Source organism: Carassius carassius, chromosome 29, assembly GCF_963082965.1.
Source record: "Carassius carassius chromosome 29, fCarCar2.1, whole genome shotgun sequence".
In the NCBI taxonomy this organism is placed as follows: Eukaryota; Metazoa; Chordata; class Actinopteri; order Cypriniformes; family Cyprinidae; genus Carassius; species Carassius carassius.
The window spans coordinates 18859713-18876991 of NC_081783.1; the positions used below are offsets into that span (position 1 = coordinate 18859713).

Genomic DNA, 17279 nt, shown 5'->3' on the forward strand with positions numbered 1-17279 from the left:
TGTTTGTCAGGCTGCCACGGACATGCCCTTCAATGAAAACTCAAAATCTTCACAATTTCAGGGATTTAGATTAGCTCGAGGGGCACCTCTTTGAAATTTTATAGGAGACACTATATTGAGCTCACTCCTGACAGTGGCACGTGTGCAAAGTTTAATGAGTTTTTGAATATGTTTAGGCCTTCAAAATGTGATTCAAACTATGGAAACCACATATTGATGGTTGTACAAATGACCATCAATATGCCAAACCATTGCTACTACACTTTTACTAAAAACCATGATTACTTTAAGGGATCAAGCCTGATATAGAGACAGAAACAGAAATAATTGGCATAGATGATAATGGTATACCATCAAACAACATATAACAACTAAAGCAAAGATGTATTAAGTATTAAGTTCAGATTACCTCATCGACATAACTGCCCAGAAAAGTTTTCTAGTACATTCACTCTATACTTTCCACTTATTACAGTGCAACTCTAACTAATAACAGCTGTTGCTTGTTGAAGCAGATACTGTTTAGATATTTTGGCAGAGAGAATTCTTAGTAACTACATAATTACATTCTCAAATATCATTTTTGTCTTGGGAGTCGATGATGTAAAAACAGGATGCAAGACATGTTCAAGTATCCTCTGAAAATCTCCACACATCCAACACTTCACATCTCATCAGCTTCACTGCATGAACATGACATCAGATCATAAATTCCATTACTGTTTTTCTGATTCGTTCGTTTCCATTTGAGTGGTTGCATTCTGAATTGAAAGAATACTAAAACCTTGGCAAAGAGGCGGTGTGCTGGTTTGTATCTGAAAGAACGTTCTAGAATGATTCGCAATACTATATGTGACACCACAACATGGGCAAATGAAAGTTTATGCTTTTAAACAGCGAGTGAGAGCATGAAATTTGTACTTCTGAAGGGTCAGTATCACTGTTCTTGTTTAGCTAAAAACCAAATTTATATAGACAGCGGCTAGAAAATTTGAAATAAATGAAATTTCCACCATCAACAGTAATGAGTCGCAAACAAATCTTACAATGAAGTTGTCTATGACATCAAGTCATTTCTTAACCACTTAATTGGTGTTTCCATGCTATGGTTTACATTTAAAAACCTTATGCACTTTTGGCTGAAGCGCTCATCCACAAGATTAGCTTCTGGGTATTATGGGTCGAACATTTCAAGAACACCAAGCTCTGTTCATGTCGTGAGATGTCAAGAACCCGACAGTCTAACAAAATACACCCTAAGTGACATAATGCTTTAATTCAAATCAGTTATAGTTTCTCTAAATGCCTTCTCTGTACTTTCTAGTTTTTTTTTCTCATTGGCAAATGCAGAAATTGTTTGCACATTCAACAAACATGCTGAACTTCAACTTTTCTAAAAGCATGAGATAGACAAATCTAATATTTTGTAGAGAAAACTACAGTATATATATGATAAACTGGTATATAACATAAAATGAATCTAGCATAAGCTTGCATTAAATAAAATAATCTTAAATAGTTTCAGGTCTTATTTTGTGGTATATATATATATATATATATATATATATATATATGTGTGTGTGTGTGTGTGTGTGTGTGGAAAGCTATATAGCTTTACATTAGCTTCATATATCATGCAAGTGTGAAGCAACATTTCGCTGTCCCCCCTTTATAAATATATAAACACAATATAAATAAGTGCTTTTTCTATTTTTAGAAGCTGTTTTGTAACTTCTCCAGTGAATGCTTATCTTTAGCATGTTTTTATAATTATGGGGGCATTGAAAGTTTGTATAAAGAATTTGCTTGACATCCTCTCTATAAAAGCTTTTCTTGTGATTTTGTTGTGTATATAAAGGTCTTTTATACGAGTACTCACAGACTCTGCTATGGCCAAGAATCTTCCTTGTTTATAGACATGAACTGCCAGAATATCTGTCTGTCTCTCCATCTAGACTCTGCTTCAGACAAATACAAAGACTCAATCAGTAATGCCAAAGAGATCATTTGAAAAAAAAATATTATTAGTGATTGGACATGATACATATTTATTACCATTTTAAAATCTGTCATTGTCCCAGGTTCTTGATGAAGGTAAGTGGCCATGGTGCCCCATTAATGCCACTTCACATCTAGAAATCTGGCTTTTTTTGGACTTCATTTTGTGTTGCAGTTTGCATATTTACAAAGCAATATTCAATAAAAGTGTCTTGTTTTCCTAAACCGATCAGAATTTCATGCAGGATTATTATAGTTATCCTAAAAAAAAAACAAAAAAAAAAACCTATATAAAAATCTCACTTAGTAACATTCTTTACAAGTATATATAATAAGAAACATGCTTAACATGTTTCATTTAATTTAGCTTTAATTTTATGTACTAAAATAACTAAAAACTAAAACAGAAATTAAATGAATAAAATCTATATAGACATACTCTATAAAAACAACTACAAAAAAGACAGAATGACTAAAACCTTTAACTAAAATTAAACTGAAAAAGATCATATAAAAGCAAAAATCGATTCAAAACATTACTAAAAACTAATAGTATCTCAGTGAAACTAAAAAAGAACTTAATTAAATATTAACTATCAAATGACTTCAAACAACTTGCTACAGTTTTTAAAAATGTATGCATGCACATTTACATCACTGCATTTAGATTTCAGCTACAGGAATGCAGTGAAATTGTAATGCAGTTAAAATTTTCCTAAAAATATTGATCTACAGGATCAAGGATTCAACCAATGGCTGATAATTGAGATCACAGTCTGCTGTGTCTAGACTGCTATGCAACTCTCACAACACTTGCTCATTTACACCCCATCAAAACCATGTGTCCCAAAGCTCCTCTCACACCCAGCCCGCTCTTCCCAAACCACACAGCCCTCAGACGGCTGATGATCGTCCTCTTTCGTGCCCCGAGGTTTCAAATTTGCACTCCACCAATCAGCCTTTTGCGGAGGACGCTGAGTCAACGTTGCGTAAGCGACAATAAGTATTTCTGTCGGTTCATTTTAAGGACTGTTATGTAACAATACGCTCTCCCTCTCTCCCTTTGCATCCCCCATTTCCTATCAAGTTATAAAAGTTGTTTTCACTGAGTAAGAGGCAGAAGAATTTGCTCATTTTAGCTCTGGCAGCCAAACACAGAAACCCTGTCATTCCAGACAGATCATTCTCACCGGCCACAGATAAACATTTAAGTGGTGTTTTTTACTCAAAAACAAACTTGTAATGCCATGCCAGCAGCTATAGGTTTTTAAAGGGCATGTTGAGGCTTTATAGACAGAATGAACACAAACAGGCGATATGTAGGGCAACATTCCTTCCGAACTTCCCACAGATCAGACTAAATTATATCGCACAGCATTATAGGGTGTGAATGGCACTGCCAGATTATACAAATCAAAGACATCACACGGTGCGTTTGAAACGCGTCCAACAGGCCATTTCGACTCAGTGGGTCGCCCGCTTTTCGCCCACTGTTCTTTCTCCCATGTCACCACAAACCCTGAACCCCAAGCGTTTAAATTTGGTGTTTCGTGAGTGGTCGGTGTCTGGAAATTGTTCACATCCTGTTTACGTCGCAGATTTTCTAACCTCGAACCGCATCTGGCTGTTGAGTCCACTAGTCAAAAAATCTGCATTTTCAGCGAGGGCAGACCACACAGTTATCGTTTGAAGAAAAAAAGGAAACCTTGAGAGCAGGCCACTCGCTGGGCCGTATAGCCACAGCCAATAATCTCCTCCTATAAATGTAATGAAAATGAATAAAAAGGCCACAGAATATTATTATCTAATCAAAATTTATTGTATTTAGCAAATAAACACATATAAACATCACCAAAAACTATTTACACTTGCAAAAATATAAACCGATCTACAGTAAACTTCGTACAAAATCAAAAAAAAAAACTGTACTGCTGGCGTGTGCTTTGTGTACGATATTGAAAATGCGAGGAGATACTTGTTAAAAAAGCTTATTTATTAGACTATTACCAATGCAGGAGACGGTTATCGCTCCTTTATTGAAGATGCTTGATGTATGATTATATGCTATTCCTCTTTCCACAAGTTTGAAGGTATAGTTCACCCAAAAAATAAAGATTCATTTCTTTCTTCTATAGACCATAAATGATAACATTTTGTGAAATGTCTCAGTGTCACAATGGAAGTCAATGGTTTGTTTCAAAACATTCTTTAGATTATATTGTGCGTGTCAGAAGAAAGAAATGCATCCCATTTTGGAATGTAAATGAGTAAATGAGGACAGTTTAAATTTTTGGGTGTAGTATCCCTTTAAGATGCCATTCATTGAGATGTTAGTTTGCTCTCCTCTGATCCACCTGTTTTCTGTTCTCTGTCTGAGAACTCTATGTCTTCTCTTTCCACTGCGTCAACGACACTTGCAGGACCGGACCACCATGTTGGAGAGCTGTTCTACACGGGGGGTTCGGCCTAGGAAATAAACAATGGTGAGGGGCTCCAGATCCTGAGGAACACAACACGGAGATGCTGATGCTTCTGGATTCATTTTATTATACAGCGGGATAATCTAAAATTAAGACAGAAGAGAAACACTGTGAGCAGACACAGAAAACAACATCCAGATACAACATCTGAACTCTCTAGAACACTGCACATACAAGCATACAAATGTCAATGCCTTTCAAGTTTAATGACAAATAAAAGCATTGAGAACAATCGCACATGTGAAAATGAGCTGAAAATTGTAATCTAGTTTAGAGAAAGAAAGGAGTCATGTCTTTGTTGCAGTTTTTCTGCCGATTATGGAGCAATATGAGACTTGTTTACCTTAAAAATGACTGTTGACTGCAAAAATGCTACAAAACACATATCAGATTATGTGAGAAAGTCTGATGTGCTGAAGCAAAACAGACACTATTTTTGTAATCAGCAACCTTAAATTAGTAAGAAACCAGCACTGGATTTCATTCAGCAAATATGATGCAGGGTGGTGTCATTTGTTTTAGCTGGCAGTCCTGATCCAACCTTCAAACATGCTCAGTCTGATCAATATTTACCATGTTGTAGTGATTGTCTGCGCTCCATAGGTAAGGACAGTTCCCCGCACAGAAATTAGCTTTGTACCCTTTTGGCTCGTGGATCCACTTCCAGTTCAAGTCCCGACGAAAATCGATATACAGAGACCTCAGACAGCAGCCCTGGTCAGTTCTGGAGGAGGGAGAATGATTGGTTTCAATACAACAAGCTGTGTTTAAAAAATAATTCGCCTAAGAATGAGTGTTTTTATTCAATTCAATTCAGGTTTATTTGTATAGCGATTTTTACTATTCAAATCGTTGCAAAGCAACTTTACAGAAAAAGTGAAGTTTCTACAATATTTTCTATATATATATATCAATATATTCAATAATATATTCTACATTATTTTATAAGACCAGCAGACTGAAATTTAATTGTGCTGTGTACTTTTGTCATTTTTCTTTTTTTTAAGTATAACTACACAGTTTTATTTATTTATTTTTATCTCCGTTTAATTTTATTTCCAGTTATTTTAGTGCTGCAACTAAACGAAACTAACCTAAACCTTTTGGATCTAATATTTATATTTTATTTTATTCCAACTTGATTTCAATTAACAATTCATTTTAGTTAACAATAACAACTCTATATTCTTCATTCTAGAATTGTATATTCTTAATTTTTTTTATATACATAATATTTTATATACATAATACTTTGTGCTCTATGGAAGAAATAATGCCAGTTTGGAACAACACTGTAAATGATGTGAACAAATGATGAAAGAATATTCATTTTGGGGTGGACTAACCCTTGAATAATTGCTGTCTAGTTTTGACTCCAGCAACAAATTTAGATTTGACTTAAATGTGACCATTTCTATGTTGGTTAGCACAGAGGAACCACTCCACATAACAAATACAATTTAAAAGAGCATTTACTCCCAGGACAGACAAGAAGCAGACAGCATATCAGAAGTGACACTCCCTGGGCGAGTCGCTGCATGCGATCTGTGGGTTTGTGATGCAATATAATCTAGACTACTATTTTACAAGTTCACGCATTGGGATCAATCTCATCCAGCTCTGAGTGTCTCTGTTGGTTCCTGATTGGTTTTTCATGCAGTGTTAATGTTTTTTTGCATTAACTGGGGACTCCTGAATAATGACGTTACTGTATTCCATAGAGCTTCTTATAGCTGAATTGGACTTGTATTATAATTGATGAACTTTACGCAATAATTGAACTGAACTGAATCAACACTGAAATGACTTGAGCTGCATAATGTCTTATTAGAGCTGCTTTATGGCAAAATTTGGATTTGTCTCATATTTAATGAAGTTTGCATAATTGATTCTTTTTCTGTTTACTGTATGCATTATTATTATACTGTATACAGAACCATTTATATTAGCTTTTTGCATCTGTTTTAATATTAGCATTAATTTTGTCACAATCTAGCTTTAATAAGGTGTGTTGGCACGGAACATACAGTTTATACAGATTATACAAAAATATCTGATTCTCAGTATCCCAGAGACATGCCACACACACACACACACACACACACACTCCAGCACTCTTTCTCTCTGTACCGTGAGCATATGGATGTGTCCGCTGCTGATCTCTTCTTGCGGTTTCTCTTAGTGGGAATGTCCAGACGGTCGGTGGGCAGCAGGGTGAGTATCAAATGTGGAGTTTTTGTGCTGAATTCAATCTGTCCAGAAGTCATGCCTGGTCTTCTGTTATGCTTTATAATGTCGTCATCAATACCTGGGAAAGATCAATCCAAAATATCAATGACAACAAATGAACAGTTTCCTATAACATAAACAATATTACACTTAAATTTGACAGCTAGGAAAGTTCACTTTTTGTCTTCATTTGGAACAGTATTTTTACTGCTTTTAAATGTATTTAGGATGTCTGGTTAAGGCATTGAAGTTGGCCAAAATGTGATGTCCTTGTTACGTTGTAATTATACATTTATACATAATTATAATAGTATTCACATGTAACATGTAACAAGGACACCTTAAAAAGTGTTACCTGTTTTTGCATTAATTGTAAGTACTAAACTGTTACCTGTTACCACTCTATTGCCTTTCTTGTTTTTCATTCAAATTTAGATTGATGAGAAAATGACCTGCAAATCTGGCTTCCAACTCTTCGCTCTTGTTAGGGACAATATTGTTTGTGGAAGGGACAAATGTACAGCAGGGACAGTGAACACTGATCTTGAGTCCGAGATTCCTCTCTAAACGAGAAAAAGATTATTTTTCTTAGAGAAGGAAATCTCATTTGACTTGCTCTTCTGCTTCATCGAGCAGTAAGTATATGTTTAAACCTCCAGATGAACTCACTGACCTCTGAACACCATCCACTCCTTCACAGTCTCAGTGACGTCGACAGAAAGCCATGCCCCCTTGGCACGAGGCTCAACTGTTCTGGAGTCAATATACCTCTGAGACGGTGCTGTCACGTCTTCAGATTTGAGAATCTGTGGGTGTGAAGGGAAAAAACCACAAGCTTATTTGAGTTACCCATGCATTCATCTGCTGGTCTATTTCTTGCACTGTACAGCATGAAAAAATATGTGAGGAATCAAACCCTGAGGAATCAGATGCTGCCACTCGTTGCTCCTCTTTGGAACAACCCAAGCCTTTTCTCTAGAAAAACCACATGCGATTCTCTCACCTGGTATATTTCCACACGCTGCTCTGTGGTGCGCGCCTGTGGGTTTGGTGCTCTGAAGATGCGAAATTCTGCTTTGACTAAAGTACTGGAATTTCGCTCCACGTTGGTGACGTCGAAGCCCACTATCCTAAAGTACGGGCTCTGAGGAACCGGGTGGATTGAGTCTGTGGAACAAAAGCAGGATTCACTTTGGCCTTGTTTACACTTTGTGGTCTGTGTGTGGTTTTCAGAGGGTCAACCTCAAGGAAATAAAACTTGTCTTGGTGCCAAAGCAGCAGATGTAATGACTAACCCCTTTCAGCTTCTCAGAGGCCTCACTGAACTCAAGCTGCCTTATTATTAGCAACAAAATTGTATATTATAGGTATACTATATATAATAGTTGTTAGATCAAGTATATGCTTTAGGGATATTTTCACCACTGTAGATTTTTCGAATCTGATAATTTTATTGTATATAAACTATGTATGTAAGAGAATGTCACAGATGCATGTCATATTTCATCCAAAAAATCTAAAGAAAAACAATAATTATTTTTTGCATGAGGCAAACGTTTTTTTAGGGCAACAACAACTGCTTTTCATAGTGACATTTTTGTAATGAAGATTAAGCATGTTTGACTTATTACTTACAATGTACTTTTTTTATTTTGTAATTGACATTATTTTCAATAGTTTATTAGTTCGGCAATACGTGATTTATGCAGATTAGAAATATTGCATTATAGTTGTGTATGTATGTATGTATATATATATATATATACTACCATAATATAAAACAATAAATAATAGATACAGACTTGTAATCTGTTTGATATTATACTGATATTCAAACATTATAGTTTAAACTCTTCTTTTTCAGGGCACATATTTCTCTAAAGAAAAGCACCAAAAAGGGTATTCAGTAAATAAATGTATAAAATAACTAAATGTATTAATAAAGACAAAAAAAAGTTTGTTACCATTTAGATTGAAACTATATTCTGAAATACAATGGCATTACAATTGCCCATACATTATATTTTTGTTGTGGTTATCTAATAATCATGTTGTTATTATTGTCAAAAAGCATGAATTAAAATATTGCATATTGGTTATCATTCATGAAAAGCCAATACTGGCCTAATAATACTACACTGAATAGAATTGAATTATACAAAATGCAGTATGAATCATGTGATTGTGTTAAAAAGCAGAAATAAACAAATACTGAAAATATTGTATATCGGTTATCGGCATAAAAATTTACATTTATTTTTTTATTTTTTTCATTAAGCAAAATATAATGCTGAATATTTCGTGGGCGAAATACAGCCCAACCATGTTGTTTCAAAGTTCCATGAGTTTGCTTTAACATTGTAAGATATTTTTAAACAATCTAATCATCATCTCTCACGCACAACCAATTTTGATATGGGCAAGCTATATCTTGCACTAGAATTAGGTTTAATTAGCCTACACATCCAGAATCAGAGTGCATTCTTTGAATGGGCAACCATATCAGATAAAACTCCATATCACTCACTCGTATCTGCGCGCAGTGGCATCATATTGATCCGCTGCACCTCTTTGGCGTAATAGTCCTCCTCGCTGCTCTCCCGCTCGCATGCGACTTCGGCCTGGCGCGCGCGCTCCTTCAGCAGTTCCTTCGTGCTGTTGTAAAGTAACATCACCTCCACCGGTACCGACTCCGGTGAAGGATTGGCTTCGGGATCCGGAGGGCTCCGGATGCGCAGCTTGCTCAAAATCTGTCCGCGCACCGCCTCGATCCTTTTAGATTTGTGGTCGTCCAAGCTGTAGGATTGGCACGTGGAGAATCCCTCCGCAGACACAGACAGCTTGAGAACGAGCAAAGTTAGATTGATGAACCACATGGTTGATTGACAGATGAGAGGCTCGGGTGCGCTCCTCTATAACGCCGGGTCCGCTGGATGTCCTCGGGGAGGGCGCGCCGCGCACTGAGCGCGTCTCTTGCAATGGGACAAACCCAAAGTGCGTAGGCTGCGCTGCTGGCGCTCTGTGTACACCAGGTGAATGAGCCGCTCTGCTGTCAGATACGAGCTTTTACCTCCTCATACACTGCCATTTATGTACTCTTGTAGTCTATTTAGGGTAAAAAAAAAAAAACACCATCAGGAAAGAATATTGCGCAGAGGACATTAGTTGAGCTCGATGTGTGAATACCAAGTAACTTGGAAGGATTTACGTAACCTTAAGGTAATTTTCGAGGCGCAAACGTTTAAGGTAACGTTACGTCTTACGTATTTTGGCGTCCCTAACGGTTAGCAGAACGAACTGTTAAACTTAAACAGTTAAGTATTAGCACTTTTTTATGGTTTAAACCCTCGCCAAAAACCCTCCGTAATTCACACCCTGCATGAGCTACTCAAGGTGAAACAAATGTTAAATATTGGCCAGATTTCTCTGCATGTTGTGATGACAAGCGGAATACAAGAGTCCATTATTACAGACCATCTAAATAATATGAATCCGTATGGAATCTATAAACAGACTTTCCATCATGCTTCCCTGGTTTTAAGCATTTACCGGTAAGGTAATAAATGAACTGTCTCTTGTTCGTCTGGTAGGCTATCCAGTGATTCAGAGAGAAACTCCAAGTGCTGCTTTGAATTCTTGTGGTTAGTCTTGGAGCTTTAGTGAGGAGCGTTAGTACTTTCTTTTCTTTTAGTGAATCTTCAGCTCCTTTCCCGTGACAGCTATTAGAGATCGGGTCAGATTTTATTCTCTTTCCTTACAGCCTCGAGTCAAGATGCAGACCTGCCATCCAAATGTTCAATCAAGCCCTTGAAGTTGCTTAAGGAAAATAAAATGATCCCATGACAAAGACTGACTGTCTCCAGCATAGAGTTGAACTGGATTTAATATAAACAAAATTAATAAATGCTAGTCTAGGCTTGGCGTACCAGAAGGCATCTTTTGCAAAGAGTAATCCATTTAAAAGGAGAGAGGGGGAAAAAATGACAAGACCATCAACAAAAACGTCAGACGTCAAAGAAAGTCTTTGAAGGTGTGAACTTAACTACTCTGCTATAATTAAAAACACAAACCTCCTTGGCTTTCAGAGCTTCCAAAAACATCTCTTCAACAAAACTAGTCCCTAAAGTTTTCTGAAGCTTGAATGGAAGAAAAAAAGCATACAACAGTGTGGAAGAAAGGGAGGGAGGGAGAGAGAGAAGGAAGGACAAGAAAACTAAAAGGACTAAATAGGACGTCTACAATACTAAAAAGATAATTATTTTTGAACATGTGAAAAGCTTTAATATTTTGCACACTGAATACAATTAAGGTGTGCACATCTTTAAACTTCATCATCAACTTAATATTTATATAAAATTTATTAATTTCCATTTCAGTGCACACTGTAAAAAAAGATTGTGATCATAACAGTAAAAGTCTGTAAAAATGCTAAAGTAAAAACCTTTTTTAATTGAAATAACTATGTTTCTTCTTAGTTTTTTTTTCTTATCAGTTGTGTATATTAGGGTTTTATCTTATATATCCCTTCTCAGCTTGTGGAAGAGCTGTTGGTGATAAGCTTCGATTCATCATGTTAGTTCCTCATCACCACCAGTTTTTGGTGGTTATTAGTGCATTACAATGGTTCAAAACAGATATTAGTACTTAAATATATTGATTTATTAACATTACAACATTAGATCAGTTAATGAAATACGGTATTTTATTGTGAATTTAAGTCTGTAAAACCTAAAATGTTGCTACCATATTTTTAACGGTGAAGTTCTGGCAATCTGGCACATCTGCCGGTGTTATACCATAAATGTCACAGATTTTTATTTATTTTTTTACAGTGCATGCAGGTTATGCCAAACTGACTTTGATTTGGTCTGCAAAAATTTTAGTCAGCCTTTTAATCAGATCATAAGAAGTCACCAGAACAAAGCTGCAGAAGTCTATTTATGTTACGTTAGTATTTCTCACAGACTTTTCCAGATGGCATCATTGCATAACAATGGTGACACTTCTTTGGAATCTTTCCTTGGCAACCGTGTTTCCAAGCAGATGCCTGTTATTTAACAAAAATCTGAACTAACAGTCAAATATCCCCCACAGCAGGCTGAAGTTACTGACTGACTTTCTTCATTTGTTTACCTTGGAAATAAGACAATGTGCTTTTCTAATCCAATATTTCCCTTATGCATTTAACAGACCCATTTAAAAAAAGACCCATTGGACACATTTAAAATAGATTCACTGGATATTAATTTCACCTTCCTTTTTGTTTCCTGGAGAGAAATGATAGATATCCAAGGCCTCAATCTTAAGCTTTCGCATCCTTTCATTTCGCACACCCTTCCTGGCTTTACTTCCACTCCCTATCTTTCTTCTTATTGTTAATTACAGTTCACCATCTACATGACCGTTAATCTTTCAAAAACAGCTTTATAGCTGCTCTCTCTCCACCTCTCCATTATGACATTATTATAGTTTGGCCAAGAGGGCTGTAATTGAACTTCAAGAGAAGGCAGAAGGTATATTACACCAAAAGCCTTGAAGAAATGAGATATTAGAAACCAAAAAGAGACACCAGAGAGTTGGAATTTTTCAAAGGCTGAAACCATTATTTTCCTGTTTAAACATGAATTCAGCGTTTGATCTGTGGTTCTGAATCGGAGAGAACGTGGTGGAATCCTGTGACGTGGACGCGGAGCCTCGAGCGCCATCAGGCGGCCGCGGACGGATGAAAGGAGCGGGGCCGCTCTGGTGGTTCGCTGCGGTATTGCAATATAAGATTTAAATATAGAGAGCTCGAAAACAGTTTATCCCGTTTTTTTCTTTTAACCTCCCTCAGACTTAATATAGTTGCTGCCTTGCCACGTCATCTTGCTCTCAGAGGTTTCTGTGTGATATGAATAAGTCTTTGGCAGAGTTTGTTCCGTCAAACTACTACAGCTGACCTAAATAATCTCAGACGAGCAGGAAGACCACGCTTACACTGACAAATACAGTCAGACTACAGCAGCTTTATGACATGAGGTACTGGCTTATTATAGTAAATAAACTTACTGTTACTTTAATATAGCTGAAATAAAATAAACTATAAATATCAGATGAAAAACGTACTAAATGTAAAACTGAAATGTTAACTTGACAACTTAATTTTTCTAGTATGCTAAGTTAAAGAACTAAAATTGCTAACTCAAAATAAATACTAACTCACTGAACTAATAAAATTAATGAACCTAAATAGAAATAAAAACAATAAAAGGTGTGTGTGTGTGTATATATACTAAGTGCTGTCAAAAGATTATTATAATTTAAGAAACAATTGTTGTTTATATATTAACTATTAAATGTATATACATGTAAATATGTATATATAAATACTGAATGTGCACGTATTTATATATACATAATAAATAAATACAGTACACATACATAAAACCTTATTTTGGATACGATTAATCACGATTAATAGTTTGTCGGCACAAATACTGTATATATGTGAATGTGCAGTTAAAGGGTTAGTTCAAATTTATAGTAGCAAAATTATGTAATTAATAACTTACCCTCATGTTGTTCCAAACCCGTGAGACCTCCGTTCATCTTTGGAACACAGTTTAAGCTAACTTTTTTAATGTGGCTGACACTTCCTCTGAGTTCAAACAAACCAATATCCCGGAGTAATGCATGCACTCAAACAGTACACTGACTGAACTGCTGTGAAGAGAGAACTGAAGATGAACACCGAGCCGAGCCAGATAACGAACAACAGACCGACTCGTTCTCGAGTCAAGAACCGTTTCTGTCAGACGCGTCCGATTCGAGAACCGAGGAGCTGATGATACTGTGCATGTGTGATGCAGACTGACACACAGAGCATCTGTTATGAGCAAACCGAAGGCTTGAATCAAGGGCAATCATCGCAAATAACGCCATTACGTCGAGCGCAAAAGAACCGGTGAACCGTTTTCTTCAACCTGTTTATTGAATCGAACTGTCCGAAAGAACTACTGGTGATCCGAAAACCGATGCAACCGGTTCTTGACTCGTGAACGATTCAGTCTATTGTTCGTTATCTGGCTCGGCTCGGTGTTCATCTTCAGTTCTCTCTTCACAGCAGTTCAGTCAGTGTACTGTTTGAGTGCATGCATTACTCCGGGATATTGGTTTGTTTTAACTCAGAGGGAGTGTCAGCCACATTAAAAAAGTTAACAGCTTAAGTCATTTGTGGATTAATGCGTATTGGAGACGCGAACCGTTTAAAATGATTCAGTTCGATTTGGTGAACTGAATGATTCGTTCGCGAACCGGATATCCAGACTGCTTTGTTTTGAACTCTCACACAACAGACACAGAAGAGAAGACAATGCTGAATAAAGTCGTCGTTTTTGCTATTTTTGGACCAAAATGTATTTTCGATGCTTCAAGAAATTCTAACTGACCCTCTGATGTCACATGGACTACTTTGATGATGTTTTTCTTACCTTTCTGGACATGGACAGTATACCGTACACAAAGCTTCAATGGAGGGACTGAGAGCTCTCGGACTAAATCTAAAATATCTTAAACTGTGTTCCGAAGATAAACGGAGGTCTTAAGGGTTTGGAACAACATGAGGTTTATCAATTACATAATTTTGCTATCTGGGTGAACTAACCCTTTAATCCTTAACATTTATCTTATTGTTAACTTTTAAATCTGCACACACACATATTATTATGTATTACTGTTATTATAAAAAAGTCATTTTTGCCATTATTATTTTCAGGTCGCACCAACAAGAAACAGAAGACGAGATTCAAAACTTTATCAATACAAATTTATTTCATATTTTACAAAGCACAATATACATGTTTGGAGACAGTAGTTGAACATGACTGTATAAATCAGCATAACTCCTGAATTATGGTCTTATGTCTCGCTCCATTATCTCTTGAATAAAATGTGGGTCTGATATTCGATATCTTTTCTTGTGGGACACGTGAAGCAGCTTGATCTACTCGCCTTCATTGAGTAGCATGTTGGGAACACCTTTGGAGATCGGGAACTCTCTGCCAGATTCAGGACACTGTAAAGATCCCTCTATAACCTCAACCTGTGAGGAAAGAGGACACCGCTATTAGCACTAACTCACTTCAACAAAAAACAAATTTGACATCTTACTTGCTTCAGTCCAATGGAATGAATATTTTCATATTTTTTCCTCTTTCGGAAAGTCACAGAAATGCTATACTGGATTTAATTTTTTTATTATTTTGGGGCAAATGGGAACTTAAAAAACCCTGGACATGTGAAAAGGGTCTATAGGAAATGACTAAACTATATATCTATAACACATTAAATACTTTATATAAGTCATCTGATTGGTCTCACCTCCAGAAGAATTCTGTGAACTTTCCGCAGGAACTCCTCGTCCTTTTCATAGTCTGGTATGAGAGTGCTGGGCAGGTCTTGAGACTGTCCAAGCTGTTAAAAACACCCCATGAGTATCCCACAATCCACCAGTTAAATGCAGTGGGAGACATGTTGATAGCCAATACTGATTTATCATTCACAGACAATTCACAGCTCCTCATCAAATATCATTGAAATGAAACACATGATCTTCACTCACCCATTCTGCTGCCTGGATCAGTGCACCCCACTCCAGTTTAGGGATCATCCGGCTCACAAACTGAGAATTGAACTCCAGCTCATTCACTTTCACTTCTGTTGCCTTCATTCATGAGCCAAGAAAGAACAAGAGTCAGGCCTGATATTCAAAAGCATAGTCTGTGTCTATATATAGAGCTTCCCTGTAACTTTCTGATTTAAATGTTTGATTTTGTAAAAAAAAAAAAAAAAAAAAAAAAGATGAGTTAATATAAAAGCTAGAAGCCGTTAGGACTCCACACTAAATGACTGCTGCACGCTGTGTTAGTGTGTATCTCCAAAAATAAAGAGAATATTAATGAAAACACCATACGTCAAGCTCACCTTGATAATAAGTGGGTATCCTTTAGTCACACCTTTCACGTGGGATGTTAACATGTTATGCGTTAACAGCTTCATTTTCGCAGTAAGTGGCTATTTATTTCAGTAACAAAGTTTAATGATTTTAATGTGTTACGTTATAAACAAGCACATGCGTTCTGCCGATGACTGTATGCAACCTCTGAAACAAGCTCCCTGAGAAACAAAGCGCGGTGTGTTTGGTTCCGCATGCAGAGCTACTGTAAGTAACTGGCTAATAACTGCATTATGTCGTTATAAGTGGAGTATGTGCAATATTTCAATTTAAGATGTAATATCATGGTTAAATCTCAGTGACTAATTTGAGCCTAAATTACAATTAACTATACAAATGTGTTTCTTAAATGGTTCTGAATGCTGATTTCAAACGTCTTGTTAAAAATAAAAAAGTGCTAAAATATAATGCCCTACAAACTAACAAGTAAACACAATAAACTCGCACATTGGGACACGTGCTACAAATTTAAATGACAATATCTGACAGGTAAAACAGGGTTTCGATATAACTTTACAGTTTATCATATTGGACATATCTGCTAATTATAATAGGCTATTTTGCAAATTTTTACCCCATTTAATTTTTTTTCTCTATTTATTTAAAAAAAAAATAACCATCTTAACTTTTAATCCAGTTGCATGTGGGTTTAAAAAAATGACTGTTTGCTGTGGGACAAACATCTAGTCACATAGCATAAAATATATTTGTTTAAATCTATTAATACAATTTTCTAGGATGGTACAGAAATAAAAATCTGCATTATCAAGCTATATAAAATTATTTATTAAACCACACTATTATTGGCTCTGTGGATGCAACATTTACAACAGTAAATTAATTTTTTTTTTTTTTTCACATTTTTATTCCTTTTTTATTTGTATTAATTTGTTTACACATCGTCTGGTACTATACAGGTAATTCTTACAGCGTATGATATTGTTGTAATTACAGAAGAAACAAACGCACACTGATAGCTTTGAATCACATAACCAGCCAGCCAACCATCAATACACCAACATGCATGTCCTGACACACTCGCTCAAACACGCACTGTACATACTTAGACACAAATAAAAACACACACCAAAAACTCACTCCCCTCACACTGTTATGCAATTAACAAAAAAGTGAATGTAACATTACCCCATAAGCCCTTTGTCAACCAACTCACTCCACTTCTTCCTGCACAAGGACATCAAATGCTTAACATTATCAGTTTTTACATTTCACTAGCCATTATTACACATGAAATCAAATATTTAAAACACGTAGGAAGGCAACTAATGAGACGAAAGCAAGCATGTTTGATTGAGGAGTAAGTGGCAGGTAAAAGGCTGAATCTGGCAAGAACATGCCTGGGTCATATTTAACCACAAAAACATTAGAAAACCATATCGTACCCTATATTGTAAAGTTTGCATCATTGTGCATTATTTTTCTGGACAATTTAACAACATTTCAATCCGCAAATTTCATTATTGTAAAGAAGAAAAAAAAATCTACTGCGATGTGAAAAAATAATAAAATAGCCAAGTATATATATATATATATATATATATATATATACTGTCTCTGTG

The 17279-nt window shown here is 36.1% G+C and overlaps 3 protein-coding genes across 3 annotated transcripts in view; 1 reads left to right on the forward strand and 2 right to left on the reverse strand.

The window, feature by feature from the left end:
• stx5a (syntaxin 5A) overlaps positions 1-17279 on the forward strand; it is a 168918-nt gene that overhangs the window by 55153 nt on the left and 96486 nt on the right. The gene's annotated exons all lie outside the window — the stretch shown is intronic.
• tgfb5 (transforming growth factor, beta 5) lies at positions 3815-10774 on the reverse strand. The gene is made up of 8 exons (XM_059516198.1): positions 10257-10774; positions 9235-9804; positions 7711-7874; positions 7381-7513; positions 7160-7270; positions 6609-6786; positions 5052-5202; positions 3815-4561 (listed from the first exon to the last, which is right to left on the reverse strand). The coding sequence occupies exons 2-8, from the start codon at positions 9581-9583 to the stop codon at positions 4403-4405; spliced, it is 1245 nt and encodes a 414-aa protein (XP_059372181.1). The 5' UTR covers positions 9584-9804; positions 10257-10774; the 3' UTR covers positions 3815-4402.
• trmt112 (tRNA methyltransferase activator subunit 11-2) lies at positions 14547-15872 on the reverse strand. Its single transcript, XM_059516759.1, has 4 exons — positions 15669-15872; positions 15307-15408; positions 15066-15158; positions 14547-14787 (listed from the first exon to the last, which is right to left on the reverse strand). The coding sequence occupies exons 1-4, from the start codon at positions 15741-15743 to the stop codon at positions 14689-14691; spliced, it is 369 nt and encodes a 122-aa protein (XP_059372742.1). The 5' UTR covers positions 15744-15872; the 3' UTR covers positions 14547-14688.